Source organism: Ambystoma mexicanum, chromosome 3q, assembly GCF_040938575.1.
Source record: "Ambystoma mexicanum isolate Mex_15411 chromosome 3q, UKY_AmexF1_1, whole genome shotgun sequence".
Lineage (NCBI taxonomy): Eukaryota > Metazoa > Chordata > Amphibia > Caudata > Ambystomatidae > Ambystoma > Ambystoma mexicanum.
Window position 1 is genome coordinate 1,207,087,593 of NC_090926.1, and position 18,594 is coordinate 1,207,106,186.

Consider the following 18,594-nt stretch of genomic DNA (forward strand, 5'->3'; position numbering starts at 1 on the left):
ATTTCATGGTAATTCAACATGTTCTATTAATTAATCAGTGGTGTAAATGGGTTAACGTGTGTGAGCTTAGGAGGCACCGACGACCAGCCATTTCTAATATAATGATGAAGCATTATTGCTGCACCCCGCTAGCGATACAGGGTGTTAAGTGCTCGAAGGCATGGCTTATTGGCAGGAGCATAAGGTGCGGGCACGAAAGGAGAGCTCGGGCACAGTAGTGTCCCTATTGCCAACAAGGAGAGAGAAAAACAACGTAACACCTGGAGCCAGCGCTGGTTGCCAGGTTCAAACTATAAACTGAACATGAACAAGGCTGTAGAGCAGGACACAAGTCGTTCTTCTGTGTCTAGGCCACGCCAGAGGATGAAACCCAAAGACAGCAATGGCGGCCTAAGGACAAGGGGCAGCTGAGGGAGAGGGAATTCTAGAGAGCAAAGTGAGGGGAATGGTGAGATGGGGCAGGACACACTCGAAATGGCAATCGGCATCCAAGCAGCTGTAAGGAGCCACGGTCGTACCAGCAATTAGAACGAGGGAGGCAGTCAATCAGGAGGCAAGGAACGTGGGCTGAATCTCCAGCCCTCTTCCCCCACACCGTTTTTCTTTCCCCTCGCCCCCTCCCCACTTACCGAATTGTTGGCTAAAAGGCGAGAGAGTCCCTCGGATTGGCACACTGTCCCAGTTATATGAATGCACCAAGGGATTGCTGGCCCTGAATGCAACATGAGTGACATAATTACCATGCGTTAGTACAAGAGGGTGGACATCAACCCAGTATAATTCAAGGCCCATAAATCGAGGGCATTAATGAATTGAAAGCCTGTTTCAATGACATTTTTAGAATTTCTTGTGCTCTCCATGAGATCGGAGTGTGCTCGATATATTGATCCAGACTTTTTAGGTCCAAGCGCAGCGGGAGACTATCCTTCATGTGATCCCGATTGAATACATAGGTGGCTGGGTGCAGTTTCATGTCATGAGCCGACCTCTGGTGCCTAGTAGGTTTGTGTCCTTGGCGTCTGGGTCATAGGCTTTCAATGGTCCGGAGCCATTTTGATCGATCCAGAGCACTTTAAATATAGTTCTCTTCTCTGACCGCCAGCAAATGAAAGAGCAAGCGAGCTAGGAGTAATGTGGTCTCTTGACCTGACACCCAAGAGTAGTGTCACTGCCCTGTTTTCTAGGAGTTGAGTTGCAGTTCTTAGGTGTAAGCTCTAAGCCGATACCTAGTTCTATAAGCTAAACCCTATATGTCAACTATTGTTTAGCCCTAGATAACGCCTCTAACCTAGAATGAACGAATGCTCTTGACACGTGAAGGATGAGCTTTTTTCGGTATAGCTGGAAGTGGGCTTTGCATGTCACTGTATTAGTTTGGGGAAATGAGGAAACCTCAGGCTCCAAACCCATAACTAGATTCCTTGCTTCTGGAAGTGCTCCCATTGCTGGTGGCCAAGGGAAAGAATGGGATTGATGGGTAGTTGCTCCAAACAAGATGGTTTCCACCTTGCATGCATTTAAACACGAGTGATCGTCTTTCATTCAGTCCTGATTGCAGGGCAAGCGCTTAGTAACGTAGTAACGAGAAGGTTATCTACCGTGTTGCTGCCGCGTTTAAAGGTCAATTGGGTATCTCATGCCGAAAGAACGAACAAGGCAGTCATCGACACACCAATGAGGGTTAATGGTAGCGTGGTAGTGTTAAACAGCCAGGGTGACAAGGGCTGGCTCCTGGGAAGCCCCATAAGTGTTAGTGCGCTCTTCACCAAAGTGATGTATGATTTGGAGCTCTCTATTTATACCCTGACCAGCGCAGATGTTCTCCCAGAAGGCAAAGATCTGATTGACAGCTGGTCTTTCAACATCCGTGCAACATTCAATGTGATGTAGAGAGATGGTATGGTATAATCCACCATGGCCTAGATGGTGGAGATGTCCAATAAAATTAGAGCTAAGGAATTGTCCCCTCTCTGATTTTCTCCATCAAATGGGTTAAGTGGCGTCAACCCTGATGGACCGAACCTCAAGTGCTGATTATGAAATGCAGAGTTCTACGTTAGAAAAAAGTTGTACTGTCACAATTTATTCCTGTCATTGCCCAATTAAAGGGCATTGGGCATTTTGCTAGGGGGTAGGGTCCACGTTGAGTGTCTTCATGTGGGGGGGCTAACAGTTGAGGTACTTTAACAGACTTCTGGCAGTTGTAACCAATTAAAATTTCCAGAATTGGCCAGTTTCACCCATACGCTCCCTGAAGTAGGTGAATATTTTCAAAGGCAGAAATACATTGCAAGTGAAGTAAATGCGATGAACTAGAGGACGGGTGAGAGAATAGCATTCTTCTCTTCTGTGATCTCCTTGAAATAATCGTTTCCAATCTTCATGTACCAGTGTCAGGGTTTTGTAGGAGCTATAAAACCCATGGAAAAAACAATCTTTTCTTTTTGCCCACATCGCATTGATAATCCTCTATTCGTGCTTTACAATTCTGCATGCCGAAATCCACACAAAGGCGCTTGTGGGATAATTGGCAGTGGCGGGCGGCCAAGTGGTGATGTAATAGTCGCCCAGCCAGGGGAGGGAAGGGCCACAGTAGCCTGGACAGAATGTGGAGCCTGGAAGTGTGAGTAATATTACGAATAACTTAAACTTGTTTTTATTGTGATTAAACCTTCAACTATGCCAGGCTTCAAGGGCAGGTGTCAGTATTGGCCGAACCGTTGCTGCTAACAATCATGGTGCGATGGCACAGAACTGGAGACTGGGCGGCTGCACTGCAAAGCTCAAGGAAACGGTGCCTAAGTGGCACAACAGCCAACGTGCCCCCACTAGTAAGGCACATCAGAGCCCTTGCCCATAGCACACACCGCACGGGTTCTCAAAGCACACATCAGAATAAGCCTGACCATAAATCACACTAAGAGAACAATACAGTGTTCATAACCAATTGAGAATGAACCCGACGGTACACCCACCACAAGCGTACCCCATATGCTTCAAATTGACTCCACAATCCAGGCAACATTCAGCACCAAGACACCATGCAAATGGAAGATGTTGCGCTTTATAAATATTGCCTAAAATAACACTCTGGCCTAGAATACCTGACTCACGGTTTGAATCTGCAGTCTGCAGTTCACACATCTACTGAGCTATCAGAGTGCGGGTGGTCCCTAGTAGCGAGGCCTCATTGAAATGCTCGGGAAACGTCCCATTATGCACACGTCACCGATAATTTATAAGACCACCACAGGAAGCGGGAATTCTACCAGATTTAGCTGGTATTCGCTTGTGCTTTTCAGTACTCTGTGGTTGCACCACAATGCAGTATATTCCAGTTAGCATTTCCTATGAGCACTCTGATTGCACAGTGAACCAGCCGTGGTGCCGAAGCAGGATCCAAGTGTCGCAGAAGAAGGCTTCATCACATTTAACGCCATTCTAGGCTTCTTAGCCCACTGCTGCACCCGAGGCTCATCAGAATCCTTTCCACCAATATGATACAGGGTGAAAACCTGTAACACCAATGAGATCCAGTCTGGCAGCATGCAGGCCCAATGAGATGCAGGCTTGGGACCTTTAGTAACAATCGGATGTAGGATGGGACTCTTTAGCCCTATTGCAATGCCGGTTCAGAACCATTACGCTATACGAGATGCAATGTTAAGTGACAATGTTGTGCACTGGTGAGATGTTGGATGGGAACCATTCGCCTTAATAGGGTGCAGGATGGGAATGTGCAGTACTGAACTGATGGAAACAATGGGAAGGCAGGGTTGGAAACGTAAGCATCAAAGACATGCATGCTGGGAAACTCAATCACCAGTGGTATATAGGCCGATATACATACACACTAGAAAGATCTAGGTTGGAAACCGACCACACTAATAGGATTCTGGGTGGGAATGTGGAGCACCAAAGAGATTTCTGATGGGAACCAACAGAAATAATGGGAGACTGAATGGTACAGGCCGGGAACGGGTGGTGTAGGGCCAATGAGAGTTAGGCTGGGAACTTGAGTGAAAATGCAAAACGTAAGCCCTGGGATAAAGACTGGGAACCTGCGGCACCAATAAGATGTGGGTATGAACCCCTTGTACTAATTGCATGTTGACTGAGAATCCTTTGCGCCTGTGAGATGTGTCAGGAATATGGAGCACTGACGCGACGTGGCGTGGCGGCATTACTGTGCGAATACCATGCATTATACCCCTCCTCTCTCTCTGTCGAACCAAAAACCCCAACTAAGTTACCATGATGATGATGCACCGGCTCTGAAGGTCTACCAGATTGCTCTTTAGGATGTGTCCTCCCCCTCAAACTGCACCCACCCAAAAGAGAATGGCTCCCCTCTCTGGATGAATGCCTGTCAAGCTCCCTCTCAGGTCCTGTAACGATATCGCCAGACTCCCTCCCTCTCCTCTATTTTTATTTGTTCAGTATTTATAATGCGCCTATACAGCAAATGGTGTTTCAAGGAAGCACCTCCCATTAACCGAAGCCCCTTGTTTTGCATTCCCAAGGCAATGGCCAATAAGATGCCTTTCCCATCATGGACACCCAACAGAACAGCTCTGTTTTCGTGCGAACCTCTAGGGACGCGGCGCTTTGCACACCAAGACCATCCCAGGCCTTGGTGTTTCCAAAGCTTTGGCCCAACATTATGTCACATGGCCCTAGGCGGCCAGACCCCAAATACTTCACTTGTGACTCTTACATCTGCTGTAAGATTGCTATAAAAAGACATTCAAAAAATGTTCGGTATGGTGGACCTAGTCGCTTCTCATGCTGCCTTGACAGTTGTGTCCCAAGGGGACACTGCGTTCCTTCGCCATGAGGAGCAAAACGAAATACAATGCTCTTGCAGATTTAGTCAAAAATGATGGGTTTGATCATAAGAACTCACCAAATTTGCGAGAGAGAACGTGAGAGAGAGAGAATGAGAGGGAGAACGAGAGAGAACAAGAGAGATAGAGAGAACTAGAGGGTGAGAAAGAACGAGAGAACGAGAAAGGGAGAGAGAGGGGGAGAGAGATCAAGAGAGAGGGAGAGAGATCAAGAGGGGGAGAGAGAGAACAAGAGAGGGGGAGAGAGAGAACAAGAGAGGGGAAGAGTGAGAACAAGAGAGGGGAGAGAGAGAACAAGAGAGGTGGAGAGAGAGAACAAGAGAGGGGGAGAGGGAGAACGAGAGAGCAAGAGATTGAACGAGAGAGAGATTGAACGAGAGAGATTGAATGAGAGAGAATAGAACGAGAGAGATTGAATGAGAGAGGGGAGAGAGAGAGATTGAATGAGAGAGGAGAGAGAGAGAGATTGAATGAGAGAGGAGAGAGAGAGGGATTGAATGAGAGGAGAGAGAGAGGGATTGAATGAGAGAGATTGAACGAGATAGAACGAGAGAGAGAACAAGAGAGAGTGAGAGCGAGAGAGAGAGGGATTGAATGAGAGAGATTGAACGAGATAGAACGAGAGAGAGAACGAGAGAGAATGAGAGAACAAGAGAGAGAACAAGAGAGAATGAGAGCGAGAGAGAGAGATTGAACGAGGGTGAGAGAGAGAGAAAGCGAGCGAGAATAAGAACACACAGGTTCTACTAACAATGATAATGTTTTATTTTTTATATGGCTCTGGATTGAGTGTGAGCAAGTTCCTGGGGAATTTTGTGCCCGGCCTGGAAGGTTCTATGCCAATCGAATAATCAAGGACTTGGTCAGAACACAGATGTTGAAACAAACAAAATAGGGTGTCACTGGTGCAACTGATGCCTTTCATTTGGGGTACACCAAGTAAAATGAGGGAGCGAGATAAAATGAGAGAGAGAAGGAAAGACCCTGTCAAACCTTTCATGCACCAACGTTTTGCTACTGATGACTTTACCTCCTGCTTCACCAAGATGTTTTCTCTCCTGCAGCAAATTCCTGCACCCTTTCCTCCTCGCTGGCTTTCCTTCTTACCGCAGCTGCTGATCCGTCTCCTATTACCTGCTCTGCCGACCATCCACGCCCCAGTCTCTTATAAACTGCGAGTCCCAACCTGTCCTAACCTGCCTGCATCGCTCTTCTCTCTCCAACCTCTGCTCGTGTGATAAATCTTCCCACCCACCTTCAAGGTGCGCCCACCCTGAAGACACCCTGAGGAGACCCCGGCAGCCCTGCTCACTGTCGACCTTTCTCCCAACCCCTCCTTCTACCGTATCACCACTCCCATGGAGATAGACAATCTAAGGGTTGGATTCAAGACCAGGGCTGCATTTCCCAACAGATAACCAATGCTACTCAGCTTATTGACTTTGGAAGGATGAATGACTGGGTGAGTGGACCTGCCGGGACTCAAACCTGTGACCATGAAGTCAAACACACATCCACCTAGTGCATGAATTATTCCACGGAGTCCCAAGCCAGCCACATTCTCAGTTCCTACAGATGAAGCCCTGAGGTTGTTCCTGGGCATCACTACCGCTGCCTGACCCTCTGAGCCCCAATGCTCAGCTGCGGTACTTATTTATTGGATATTTAAAAGGCGCTTGTACAGCAAGACAGTGTTTCAAAGCGCCACAAGGTACAAGAGAACAAGGGAGCAAATAAAAAGGAATTGCCAATGAATAAATAGAAGACTGTAGCGGTCCTACTAGGCCTTGTGACATTTGGAGCGTGTAAGTGCAGTGAAAGAAAAAGTGAAAAAAGGGGGAGGTTGGGTGAGGGTAAGTGCTATTAGGGACCCCTCGGGGAGGAAGTGAAGGCACGCACCTAAAAGCTCATGGCAGGAAAAAATACAACCCACTAGAGAAAAAATGCCAAGAGATTCTTGCAAGGATAACCAGTTTGAATTATACAAAAAATAAGTTTCCAAGCAAAGAACTCTGCTGCCCAGGAACATTCTGAGCAGAAAGGTGCAAGAAAGAGCTTTAAATGGGACACAGCGTCATTCATAAGCCACGCGGCTGGTTGGTGCGACCCTATGCGTGGTCAGCCTCCTCCATAGAGGATGCCAGGCCATTGGCCCCAGTTTCTTCCGTCCATCTTTATGTTATGTTATGTTATTTTGCACTTATATAGCGCCTTATATACCATTGGTATGGTCTGAAGGCGCTGGTAGGTTGAACGCCCTTGGGAACCGCAGTTCAGATCAGTAGAGAGAGTAGGGAGAGTCAAAAGGTGCGTGTGAGCACCGGATATGTGTGCAGCTCGTGCGGTACTTGTGTAATAGCTGCTTCTTATCGGTAGGTGTGGTGGTTGAGAGATCAGGAGAATGTGTTCGTTCTGGCAGGATTTATCCGGAACGGATGTGGCTGCGTTAGGCCTGAGGAAAACGCCTGGCTGGGGGTGTGAGACCAGCAGTGTTTACATAGAATGATGTGGAGTAAGCGGCGGATGTTCGTATGAGAACAGTTATACCGAATGGTGTCATAGTATCTCTGTATTCTAGTTGAGTGGTGATGTAAAGGAGAGAGTAAGCGTGGTGGTGTGATATGATGGGTTGTATGCTTTTTCAATGTGCAAACTTCTAAATGCAACTTTCCCAGAGAGGCTACTGGGCGAAACTTCTAAGTACAATTTTCCACACAGAGGCAATTGGGTACACTTCTAAATTCAATTTATCAGAGAGGCTATTTGGCACACTTCTAAATGTAACTCTCACAGAGGCTATTGGGTACACTTCTAAATGCAATTTTCACGGAGCATCTACTGGGCACACTTCTAAATTCAAGTTTTCAGAGAGGCTATTGGTCAAACTTCTAAATGCAACTTTCCAGAGTGTCTATTGGATACACTTCTATAATCAACTTTCACAGATGCTATTGGTAGCACTTCTAGATACAACTTTCAAAGCGTGGCTATTGGGCATAATTTCTAAATGCAGCTTTCACAGAGGATATTGGGCCCATATCTAAATTCAATTTTCCACAGAGAGGCTATTGGGCGCACTATTAAAATCAATTTTCCAGTGAGGCTATTGGGAACATTTCTAAATTCAATTTACCAGAGGGGCTATTGGGCACACTTCTAAATGTAACTCTCACAGAGGTTATTGGGTAATTGGGTACACTTCTAAATTTCACAGAGGGGGTATTGAGCGCCCTTCTAAGTGCAACTTTCACAGAGTGGTTATTGTGGACACTACTAAATTCACAGCGAGCTTATTGGGCATACTTCAAATGCAACTTTCGAGAGTGTGTATTGGGCACACTTCTAAATGCAACTTTCACAGAGGATCTTGGGCACACTTCTAAATTCCATTTACCAGAGAGGCTATTGGGCACATTTCTAAAATTCAAGGAGAGGCTATAGGGCACACTTTCTAAATGCAACTTTCACATGCTAACATTCACAATTCCATCTAGATGCGGCGCAGGCCAATATTCACAAGTCCATCTAGGAGCGGACATGCTAACATTCACAATTCCATCTAAGAGTGGGCATGCTAACATTTCTCAATTCCATCCAGGTGCGGACATGCTAATATTATGGCAGTCTATGTTATTTGGGGGTAGGATAGAGTGGCATGGGCTTTCTGGAGTGGAGTGATTGCTCTACTCCCCACCCATCCCACACTCACGGTTTTGGTGGTGTCTGTTAGCTGCTGGCTTCCTTGGCGTCCCCTGCGGACACCTGCAGACACATCTTGGAGCCGCCTCTGTTGGAGCCCCCCATCACGTGGGGTCAGCTGGACTCATCGTCTCCAGGGAACCAAGGCCAGAAACACAATTACATGTATTATTCTAACAGTACTACTCTATTACTACACAGGGCACCTGGCATGATCGTGGACTGGTACAGGTGGTGGCTCGAGGCCACTGTGACCTGCACACATTTCACTCATCCCAGTTGCGTCGTCCGGCATCCACCCTCGCTTTTGACCTATATTTTATCCCTCCCCGCACCTCGCATTGCAAATCATGCCATTGTAAAGTACAGAGGGGGGGGACCATTCTCTTAGATCTTTTATGGTTGCCTGGTTTATGGTTGGTGGCCTGGGGTCAGCTGGTATCTTGGAAATCAGAGGTCTTGGGACTTGACAGTTGTACGGGCCGGGGCTTGTACTTGGATGGGTGGGGGTCGGAGGCTTGATCTGGCCTGGTTGTGATGACACGTACAGTGAGGCGCCTAGCCTCATGGCTTTGCAGGATACATTCTCTCTCGGGATAAACATATTGGCAACGGTTTTAGAAGAAAGGAGGGTTTCTGTGGAAATTAACAGCGCGGAGTCTCTCTCTGCTTGGGCCTATTCGGGTTTCTTCATCGAGTCCGCGGCGTGTAATAACGCGCTGCCATGTAGGTCCTATGTTTCTGCCATAGCTACAAAATGGCGTCTGTTTATATGTGTGCACTAATTCTAAACATCTACAATTAGACTGTGCGGGGCCTCCTAATACGTCCTCCTCCCACCTTAGCACATCTCGTGTCTCCACATGGGATTCGCCTCACCCTAAAGTGCCTAGGGGGGTTGGGATATGGTAATTTCCTTCCCAACAAAAGAGCCAGATATGCCCATTGGGGATGCAGGGAGTGCATGGTGAAGGCAAAGAGGAAGTTCTACTGCCCAACAGGTAAGTGCAGAGCAGAGGCGATCCACCCGACAGGTGGGTGTGGGCCCAGAGGGCAGTGAGGGGCAGTTCTGGGGGTGATTGGGCAGAAGGCCAGGACCCTGTTGGACTCTTGAGGGACCAGGCCGGCAATCTCAGTGACCGAGGGTATGGTTAGTACGGGTGGAGGAGATGGAAGGAGGAGGTGAAGATAACGGTCTTGAGTTGTTTGTGGAACTTGTGGTGGTCCGGTTCAAGACAGAGAGGGAGGCTGTTCCATAGGAGGGGGCCTGCTGTGGAGAGAGATCTGCCCCCCCAGCCTCCCCCCCGCAGCTCTCTGCCTGGAGAAGCGTTTGATCGACAGAGCGGTGGAGCCAGAAGATCGAAGGGATCCGGAAGGAGAGTATTTAGTGACAGTTGGAGGAGATGGGATCCCTGGCCCCAGACAGCCTTGTGGGTGGGTGATGCAAAGGGTCTTGAATTTGATTCTTGCAACAACCGGGAGCCAGTGGAGAGATTTTAGGGTAGTCCTTGGGCTTCAGGCCAAGGATAAGTCTTACAAGCCTATGCTGGATTAGTTGAAGAGGACGGAGTGAAGAAAGAGGCTGTTAGAGTAGTCTAGCCTGGGAAGAAGCTGAGCTCGAGAAACACTGAGCTTCTCGGGGTAAGCTGTGCACTACAGCTACCCCCCTATATCTGGGGTGCCATGTGTATCATATGAGCAGTGATGACAAATATTTATTTACTGAATTTCAAAGATTTTTATTAGAGCAACTTAACTACAACTAAGGGTACTGGTTTTATGGAATGTATTTTTACATGAATCCATGTTTATCTTTAGATTTTTTTTTTTAAATTGCAGCTGGCTTTTTTGCTCACCTATATTCAAATGGGAAAAAGTGTATTTAGACACCCACAAACGCATGGGAGAAAAAATGAAAGTGCACATGAAATGTAACTGCATTCTTACTTTGAAAAAGAAATGGCAACACCTGTGACTGCTGCTCAACTGGGGCTCTTCGTGCCAGGAACATAAACAATTTCATATGAGAGATACTTATTGTTATCTGTCTTGGGAGGATAGCTCAGGGGTAACGTGCTCGCCTTGAAAGCAAGACAACACGGAGCACCACAGTTTCGATCCCCGGGTCCGCGTTTAGAAACCTCGGGGGATTAAGCGTGTTATAAATAACCTATCATATCATATATACACTCCATAGAGTGCCAATTTACAATGTATAGGCCTACATGCAGAGCCGGCTCAACGTGCTATCAAATGGTGCAGTCACACAGGTGCTCTGCACCGCTAAAGGGCGCCGCCAGCTCACACAATGTAAAGTGACATCACCGTCCTCACTAATAGAAAGTCATCTACTGACACTTTACATGACATAAAGTGTCAGTCAATGACTTTCTATTAGTGAGCGATAGAGGCGCGGCACCAGCACCTATTCAACAATAACGCTGCGTGCCCACGTACAGCAAGGGGGTCGCCCTGTGCGAGAAATCTCACACAAGGCGCTGGTACTGCCTACAAGGCCTCAATGGCAGAATAAACATCCCTGGAGGAAGGAGTGTTATTGATTGTTTTCCTGTTTTTATAATCATGTAAATACATACTGAGAGACATTGCCTGTGTTTGTGTTAAAATTGAAAACCTTTTAACTATTACGTCCCTTTAACAACTTTTTTTCACTGTACATATCTATGTAAAATATGACTTTGTCTTTCGTCCTTCTGAGGTCGATAAATCAAGTACCGTAAAACTGGGTAATAATGTTATTAATGTGCTTAGAGGTGGGAGGGACAGCATGGAGTGCTGCATATGCACACAAATGATTACATCGCTTCCCTCACGGAAGGTCCTCACCTGGCTATGCTCTAATGACGCTTAACTTGCCCACTTCTCCTCCCTTATGACCCTTCACTTTGCCACCCTATGCCCTTTCTGATTACTTTGCCCTGCCTTTACCAAATATACCTCTGGTATTTGCTGCTTGTATCTAGGAATGTCACTGGGTTCCATCTCGACCACTGCCAACTTATGGTTGCTGCTTCAACCATTTTTGTTACTCCCTGTATGTAACCAAGTTTCCTAAGTATCCTTGCATTGCTCTGTAATTAAGTTCTCAAGTATCCTTTGTAATGTTTGCGCCCAGCTACCTCTGGGTTTGGCTTACTCTATATTAAACAAACAAACAAACCTTTCACCACACCGGAAACGGCCCCATACCCTCCCCACCAGCCACCCCACCCCACGTAACTTACAGCAGACCCCATCGCCATCGCCAACCCGCCTTTATTCATCCTCATTCGGAAAGACCCCTGTAGGTCACTGATAGTGAGTACAAAATAAAAATAGAAATGTCGGCCAAAAGAGCATCGAACGTTGGTTTGAATGCTGTAGATTGGCCCCGGGGAAGGGCGTTTGGTCAGTCATGAGGATGGAAACACGGGTGGAATTCATCGGTTCCCGGTCACGTTCCTCAGTCACTTGTGTGCCCCCCATGGGTACCCCCGCCACCCCTATCCGTGTACCCACTTGCCTGCCCTACCCATATGACCCATGGACACCCAAGAAATTCCAAGTCCCCTCACACGCCAGTGGGCTTACCTGCTCTCACTGGTCTCTGGCCCTTACTCCACCGCCATGGACACCATGGAAAATGAAATGGAACTTACTCCTTTCACTATTTTCCATTTTTGTTCGTAGTTACATGACATGTCCTCAACAAAAAACGGCCATTCAGCCCCACGCGCTACTCTCGCGTTGGGGGAGTGGAGGGGGGGGGGGGCAGAAAGGGCTCATTAGCGGCCCTGAGCCCTGTCGAAGGCCATCGCAAACGGGCTGGCGAGCTCCTCTCTTCCCTGCCCACCCTCGACCAATGAGGTTATCGCTGTATTCAGACAATATGGCCTAGCTAGAGTGAAGGGGTGTGTGTGGGACGCATTAGTTCATATGTTAATTAAGCTGCGAATATGATGTATGTGACGCCTGTTGAGACCCCAGTGAGCGTGTAATGGGCTGATTAAGTGCAGTATTTTCATTAAACGCGGGTTTTGTGGGAGAGTTTGTGGCTAGAGAGAGGTACGCCTGTAAAGTTATACTGTTTTCTGGAACGTTCTTCTCTTCCTGTACAGCCTGTGGATACTTGTGCAGGGCACATACTGAGGGCATGAGGGAGTTCGGGGGGGGGGGGGGGGGGGGGGGGGATTGAAGCGTGCCATTGATGTGGTGACTGACAGCTTTAAAAAAATTATAGTGTTATGGAAATTACGCGGCTATTCCGTTTTTCTTTGCTCTTTATATTCGTGTTGTCTACTGCGTGCATCTCTCTTTCTTTCTTTCTTTCTTTCTCCTTTCTCTTTCTTTCTTTCCCTTTCTTTCTCATTCTCTCTCGTCAACACGTTGTGTGCTCGTGTTCACTGTACCCCAAGGCTGAACCACAGAGCGCTCTGTGAGTAATTTTGGCCATGGGGGGGGGGTTTTGTCCAGGTCAAATTTCCCGAAAATTACAGGGTTCCAATAACTGGCATGAGCTCACCCCTGGCGCATGCGCTGGCAACCACCAATAGGTGGCAAGCTGCCCAGGGGCTGCACCCTACCCAATCACCCACAGCTATGCATCTCCAGCGCAACAACGCAATGCTTTGGGGCTGAGAAGCGGAGTGTTAAAAAGAGTGATTGGCTAATGTACTGCAAGGGTTAAATGTGGCGTGCTACTGCGTGCGAATAGCACTGACTCTCGGCTTTCTCTCCTCCTTGCAGGACGTTCTCACCACGTGGTCTCCAGCCACCGGAGCCTGAGCCAGAAGAGCGGCACAACACTGCCACCCGGCGAACAACACACGCATAGTAGCCATAAACCACGTGCGCCATTGACGCTTCCTGTTCCACGACCGGAACGAGGTCGTTAAAAACAAAAACAAAGCTTTGTGGTAAAACTCTGATCCTGTAAGTGCCAGATCACAAAAGGAAACGGCATTCTGGACGAGCCGGGCATGAAAATATTTTGTTTCACAAAGGACAAACATGGTGATGTCATCACGTAGTGGTGGCTAGCGTTCCAGAGCCGGAGTGTCCGTTGGTTGGAGACTTGGCGGGACGCCGCCCAACCCTCTTCTCCCGCAGAGATGGAGTTCATGCCCAGGGAGTCACCTGCCAGGCTCGTACGGATCTTCAGGGAATACCACAACAACAACATCATCGCCTTGCACTACAACTACACCGGGAAGCTCACCACCAGCAAATACAAGGGCGGCTTGAAGGCAGAAGCCATTGTCTTCCTGGTCATCTGCCTGCTCATCGTGGCCGAGAACCTCATAGTGCTCTTGGCCATCTGGAAAAACAAGAAGTTCCACTCGCCGATGTACTACCTGTTGGGGAACTTGACCCTGTCCGACCTCTTGGCCGGTATTGCCTACACCGTCAACATCATCCTATCCGGAGCAAACACACTGAAGTTGACACCCATCCTTTGGTTCATCCGGGAAGGTGGCGTTTTCATTACGCTGGCCGCCTCCATCCTCAGCCTCTTGGCCATCGCCATTGAGCGGCACATCACCATGGTGCGCATGAAACTCTACAACGGTGATAAAAAGGGCCGCATGTTCTTGCTCATCGCCGCCAGCTGGCTGGTGTCGGTCTTTCTTGGCATCCTGCCCATCATTGGCTGGAACTGCATCCATAACTTGCCCGAGTGCTCCACCGTCTTGCCGCTCTACTCCAAGAACTACATCCTCTTCTGCATCACCGTCTTCATCGCTATCTTGGTCTCCATCGGGGTGCTCTACGCCCGCATCTACCGCATCGTCAAGTTCAACAGCCAGCGGTTGGGCACCGTGCGCAAGGGCATGCTGAAGAAGTCCCAGAAGTACATGGCCTTGCTCAAGACACTGACCATTGTGGTGGGCACGTTCGTGGCATGCTGGCTGCCCCTCTTCTTCCTGCTCCTTTTCGACGTATCGTGCGAAGCGCAGGCTTGCCCGGTCCTGTACCGGGCAGACTACTTTTTGGGGCTGGCTATGTTCAACTCTCTGCTAAACCCCATCATCTACACACTTACCAGCAAGGACATGCGGCGGGCCATCGCCAAGCTGTTGTGCTGCCTTTGTGTGGCCACGGAGGAGGGCCAGACTAGACGCTTTGGCATCTTCCCCATCCTGGAGTGTAGCAATAGCAAGTCGGAGAAGTCCTCCCACAAACAGGAAGGGTTGGACACCACAGTCTCCACGGGCAATGGGACTCCGACACCGATCAAGGCGCTGGTGCCGAAAGCGTTGGTTTACTGAATGCCCCAGCAACAGCCATGTTGGATTATTCAGTGTTCCCTCCCCACTGTGTGGTTGCATGTCAAAATGAAGTATTTTCTGAACGTCCTAAAAGTTTGAGGGTGTTCCAAGCTCATATGTGGGAAAACATGCTTCAACCTCCCCTCTCACAAACCACTCTAGTGCCTTGAAACGGAGGTATCATTTGAAGGACATCTTTGTTTTTAAAAGAAAACCAAGAAGCACTTTGCCTTCACGATATTCAATGCGAAATGGGTGGACTGTGTGGGCGAAAGCCTGATTGGTGAGACCCTCCTTAAGGGGGTGGAGCAACACAAACATTTTACAGCAAAGCACTTTATCAGTCAATTTCAGGTTTTTCTAATCATGAAGGGCACCTCCAAGAATAAACCTTGAAAAGAGACTAAGTTGGAAATGCCACATTTGGGAATTGACTTGGACTGTAATCCATACAGTGCATGGCTCCTGAAGAGAGCTGGTCGACTCGGAAAGAAAGAGTTTTGAAGGAACATATGGTATCATTTGAGTGCCAGAACGTCTGTAGCTATCCCCCCTCCCCCCGCAATCATCCCCAAAAAGGGAGCCAAGCTAGTGCAAAAAGTAAAATCTTAAGAACATTCTAGTCATAAATAATGCATTGCATTCTTCACTCATACCCACAAAAATCTAGGAAAGCAGAAGCTATGAGTGCATGGAAATACTGCCCCAGGCTGGCTGTGTCAGTATTGAGTGTACTACCCATAGGTGGTAGACCCAGCCGTTTGTGCAGTGCTCCAAGGTTGCAGTGTTATCAGCGGGTATACTACTCATAGGTGGTAGACCTACCAGTGGGTGCAGTGCTCCAAGGTGGCAGTGTTATCAGCGGGTATACTACTCATAGGTGGTAGACCTACCAGTGGGTGCAGTGCTCCAAGGTGGCAGTGTTATCAGCGGGTATACTACTCATAGGTGGTAGACCTACCAGTGGGTGTAGTGCTCCAAGGTGGCAGTGTTATCAGCGGTATACTACTCATAGGTGGTAGACCTACCAGTGGGTGCAGTGCTCCAAGGTTGCAGTGTTATCAGCGGGTATACTACTCATAGGTGGTAGACCTACCAGTGGGCGCAGTGCTCAAAGGTGGCAGTGTTATCAGCGGGTATACTACTCATAGGTGGTAGACCTACCAGTGGGTGCAGTGCTCCAAGGTGGCAGTGTTATCAGCGGGTATACTACTCATAGGTCGTAGACCTAGCATTGGGTGCAGGGCTCCAAGGTGGCAGTGTTATCGGCAGATATATGACTTGTAGGTGGTAGTGCTAGAAGTGGGAACAATGCTCAAGGTAGCAGTGTTTTGCAGAGGGTATAAGAGGGGGTGGAGCTTGCAGTGGGTACAATGCGCCAAGGTGACAGTGTTATCAGTCTGGATACTACATAGAGGTGGTAGAGCTAGCAGTGGGTATACTGCTTAGAGCTGTCCACGTGAGCAATGAGTATACTGCTCAGCACCAGCAGTGTTTTTATTTATTTATTTGCGTTTGTTAAGCGCACTTGCAGCCCAAAAGGCATCGAGGCGCTGTTACAGAGGATACACAGATTTGAGATTACATACGGGTGCCAGAGGCTCTTAGTTACAGTATTGGCAGGCATATCGGCAGCGGAGGATACAGATGTAATTCACACAAAGAGTCTGGTTTTGATAGCCTTACGAAAGGCTAGGTGGGACTCAATGAGTCTTAGGTGAGGAGGCAGGGCGTTCCAATGCGTGGCTGCTAGGGTAGGGAAACTGGAGCCACCAGCGCGCACTTTCCGAGAGGTAGGCGTAACAATGGTGTTGGCGTAGATGGATCTGAGCGGTCTTGTGGCAGAGTGCCTGGTAATTCTGTTAGTCAGGTAGGGGGGGACAAGTTCGTGAAGGCATTTGTGGGTGAGGGCAAGAATTTTAAAGACCATTCTTTCTTTAACCGGGAGCCAGTGTACTTGCCTTCTGATTTCGGAGATGTGGTTTCTCCTTGCGGTGCCGGTGGCTGCCCTTAGAGCATTGTTCTGGACTAGCTGAGGTTTGGCAAGGTTTTTGTTGGAAGTCCCGACGAGAAGGGCATTACAGTAGTCAAGTCTTGACCCGACGATTGCCCTGGCAATCGTGAGGCAGCTTTGACGGGCCAAGAAGGGCCTGGCTGCGTTGAGGACTTTGGTGTAATAGGCTGAAGAGGCGGCGATGGCATTGACCTGTCTGTCCATTGACAGGTCAGAGTCGAGGTAGACTCCGAGTGTTTTAACATGGTTTGAGACCTTAATTGGAATATTATCAATAGTGAAGGAGGCGTACTGTTCTCCAAGATTGCCGAGAGTGAAGGGTTACCAGGTGCTATCCTGGGACGGGCAATATTAGTAGTAGTGCAAATAAACAAAACAAACAATGTCATGTAATGTGGCAGTGCTAGTAGGGCCAACACTGCCCAGGACTGGCGTTGGCAGTGGATGGGCTTGGGCTAGTTGTTTAAGCAATGGGTATACTGTGGCAGTGCTAGAGGTGGGCATGTTGCATGGCTGCTTCAGCTGCCAGTCAGCAGTGAGAAGGAAGCATCAGGTACCCAGACTTTGACAAGTGACACAACAGACGCTTCCAAGTCCTCACACACACTTGGCAGCGTGTTCATTAATTCCTGCAACCTTTCCTGCATTGCCTTTCAGCCACCATGGTTGCATAAGTGATGTGTGCAGTTTTACCCCAACACAGGTGCCACCGTTCACCTTCAAAGGCAGCCTAATGCTTAAGTGAGTGTGCCGAAAAGGTGAGTAGGAGGCAGGGGCTTAATGAAAATAGTGTGTGTGATCCCAAAAAGCTTGAAGGGTATCTTGGTGCCATAAAACTGTATTGCAAATGCCCCATATCCTCTATAAAACTGTGCCTGCTAAAAAGATGATTACGAGAAGCATGTGCTGTTACACAAAATAGAGTTTAATGGGCAGCCCAGAACGTATGGAGGGTGAAAGGGCTGGTTAATGTTTGGCATAAAATTAGGTGCCATATTTATAAGCGGGGCAATTGTGCAACCTTACTCATCATAGCCTAAACCACCCAACATAGGAAAGTTGCCCACTGTCAACTAGTTTGTTTAAAGATTTTGCAAAGGTGTTCGCTAAAATGAATACACTTACATTTGCAATTGTGCAATCATTGCAAATTGTCCCTCATACGAAAGTTGCTCTCTTTTTTTGGGGTTGTGGGGAGGGGGTCTCTGGAGAGAACCCAGTCACAAGATTTACTGTATGTTCCAAAAACTCGGCAGCAGTGATAGATCCAAAGAATAGAGATAGCTGTGGGCGGTGGCACGCAGCATGCGCAAAGACTGGTGCAGCAGCGTTCCTTCACAGATCACTCTTCAAATGTCAAGTGCTACAAGGTGGCCCTAGAGAAAGTTACAGATTAACAGTGGCTGCAGCCCCAAGCGATTGCTCACAATTGCAGACAAAAAATGAATGTGCATATGTACAGTGTTTTTGTATATAAGTGTGCAGAGCTAGTTGTGAAAAAACAAAAATGGCGGCACTGCCCCCATTGCATGTAAATGTGTAAAAACTGTGTCCAATTGTAAATGTGTTAAATTAAGTGCCTTTTCACTGAGTTTTTATAACTGAATTTTTAATTAAAAAGTTTTTTGTGATGAATGCACCAGATTATTTGTCCATGCACCTTCTCTGTAAGTAATGTGCTTGAGTCTAGGCACTAGGCCTATGGATGAGATTATTTGTCCATGCACGTTCTCTGTAAGTAATGTGCTTGAGTCTAGGCACTAGG

The 18,594-nt window shown here is 48.0% G+C and overlaps 1 protein-coding gene across 2 annotated transcripts in view; it reads left to right on the plus strand.

Moving 5' to 3' along the window:
- The window catches only part of LOC138447756 (sphingosine 1-phosphate receptor 1-like), a 108,996-nt gene extending 90,525 nt beyond the window's left edge, over nucleotides 1–18,471 (plus strand). For both annotated transcript variants that reach the window (XM_069604077.1, XM_069604076.1), the window contains exon 2: nucleotides 13,293–18,471. In XM_069604077.1, coding sequence (XP_069460178.1) covers nucleotides 13,658–14,815 — 1,158 coding nt within the window. In that variant the 5' untranslated portion in view covers nucleotides 13,293–13,657 and the 3' untranslated portion in view covers nucleotides 14,816–18,471. The remainder of the gene's footprint in view (nucleotides 1–13,292) is intronic.
- The last annotated feature ends 123 nt before the right edge of the window (nucleotides 18,472–18,594 follow it).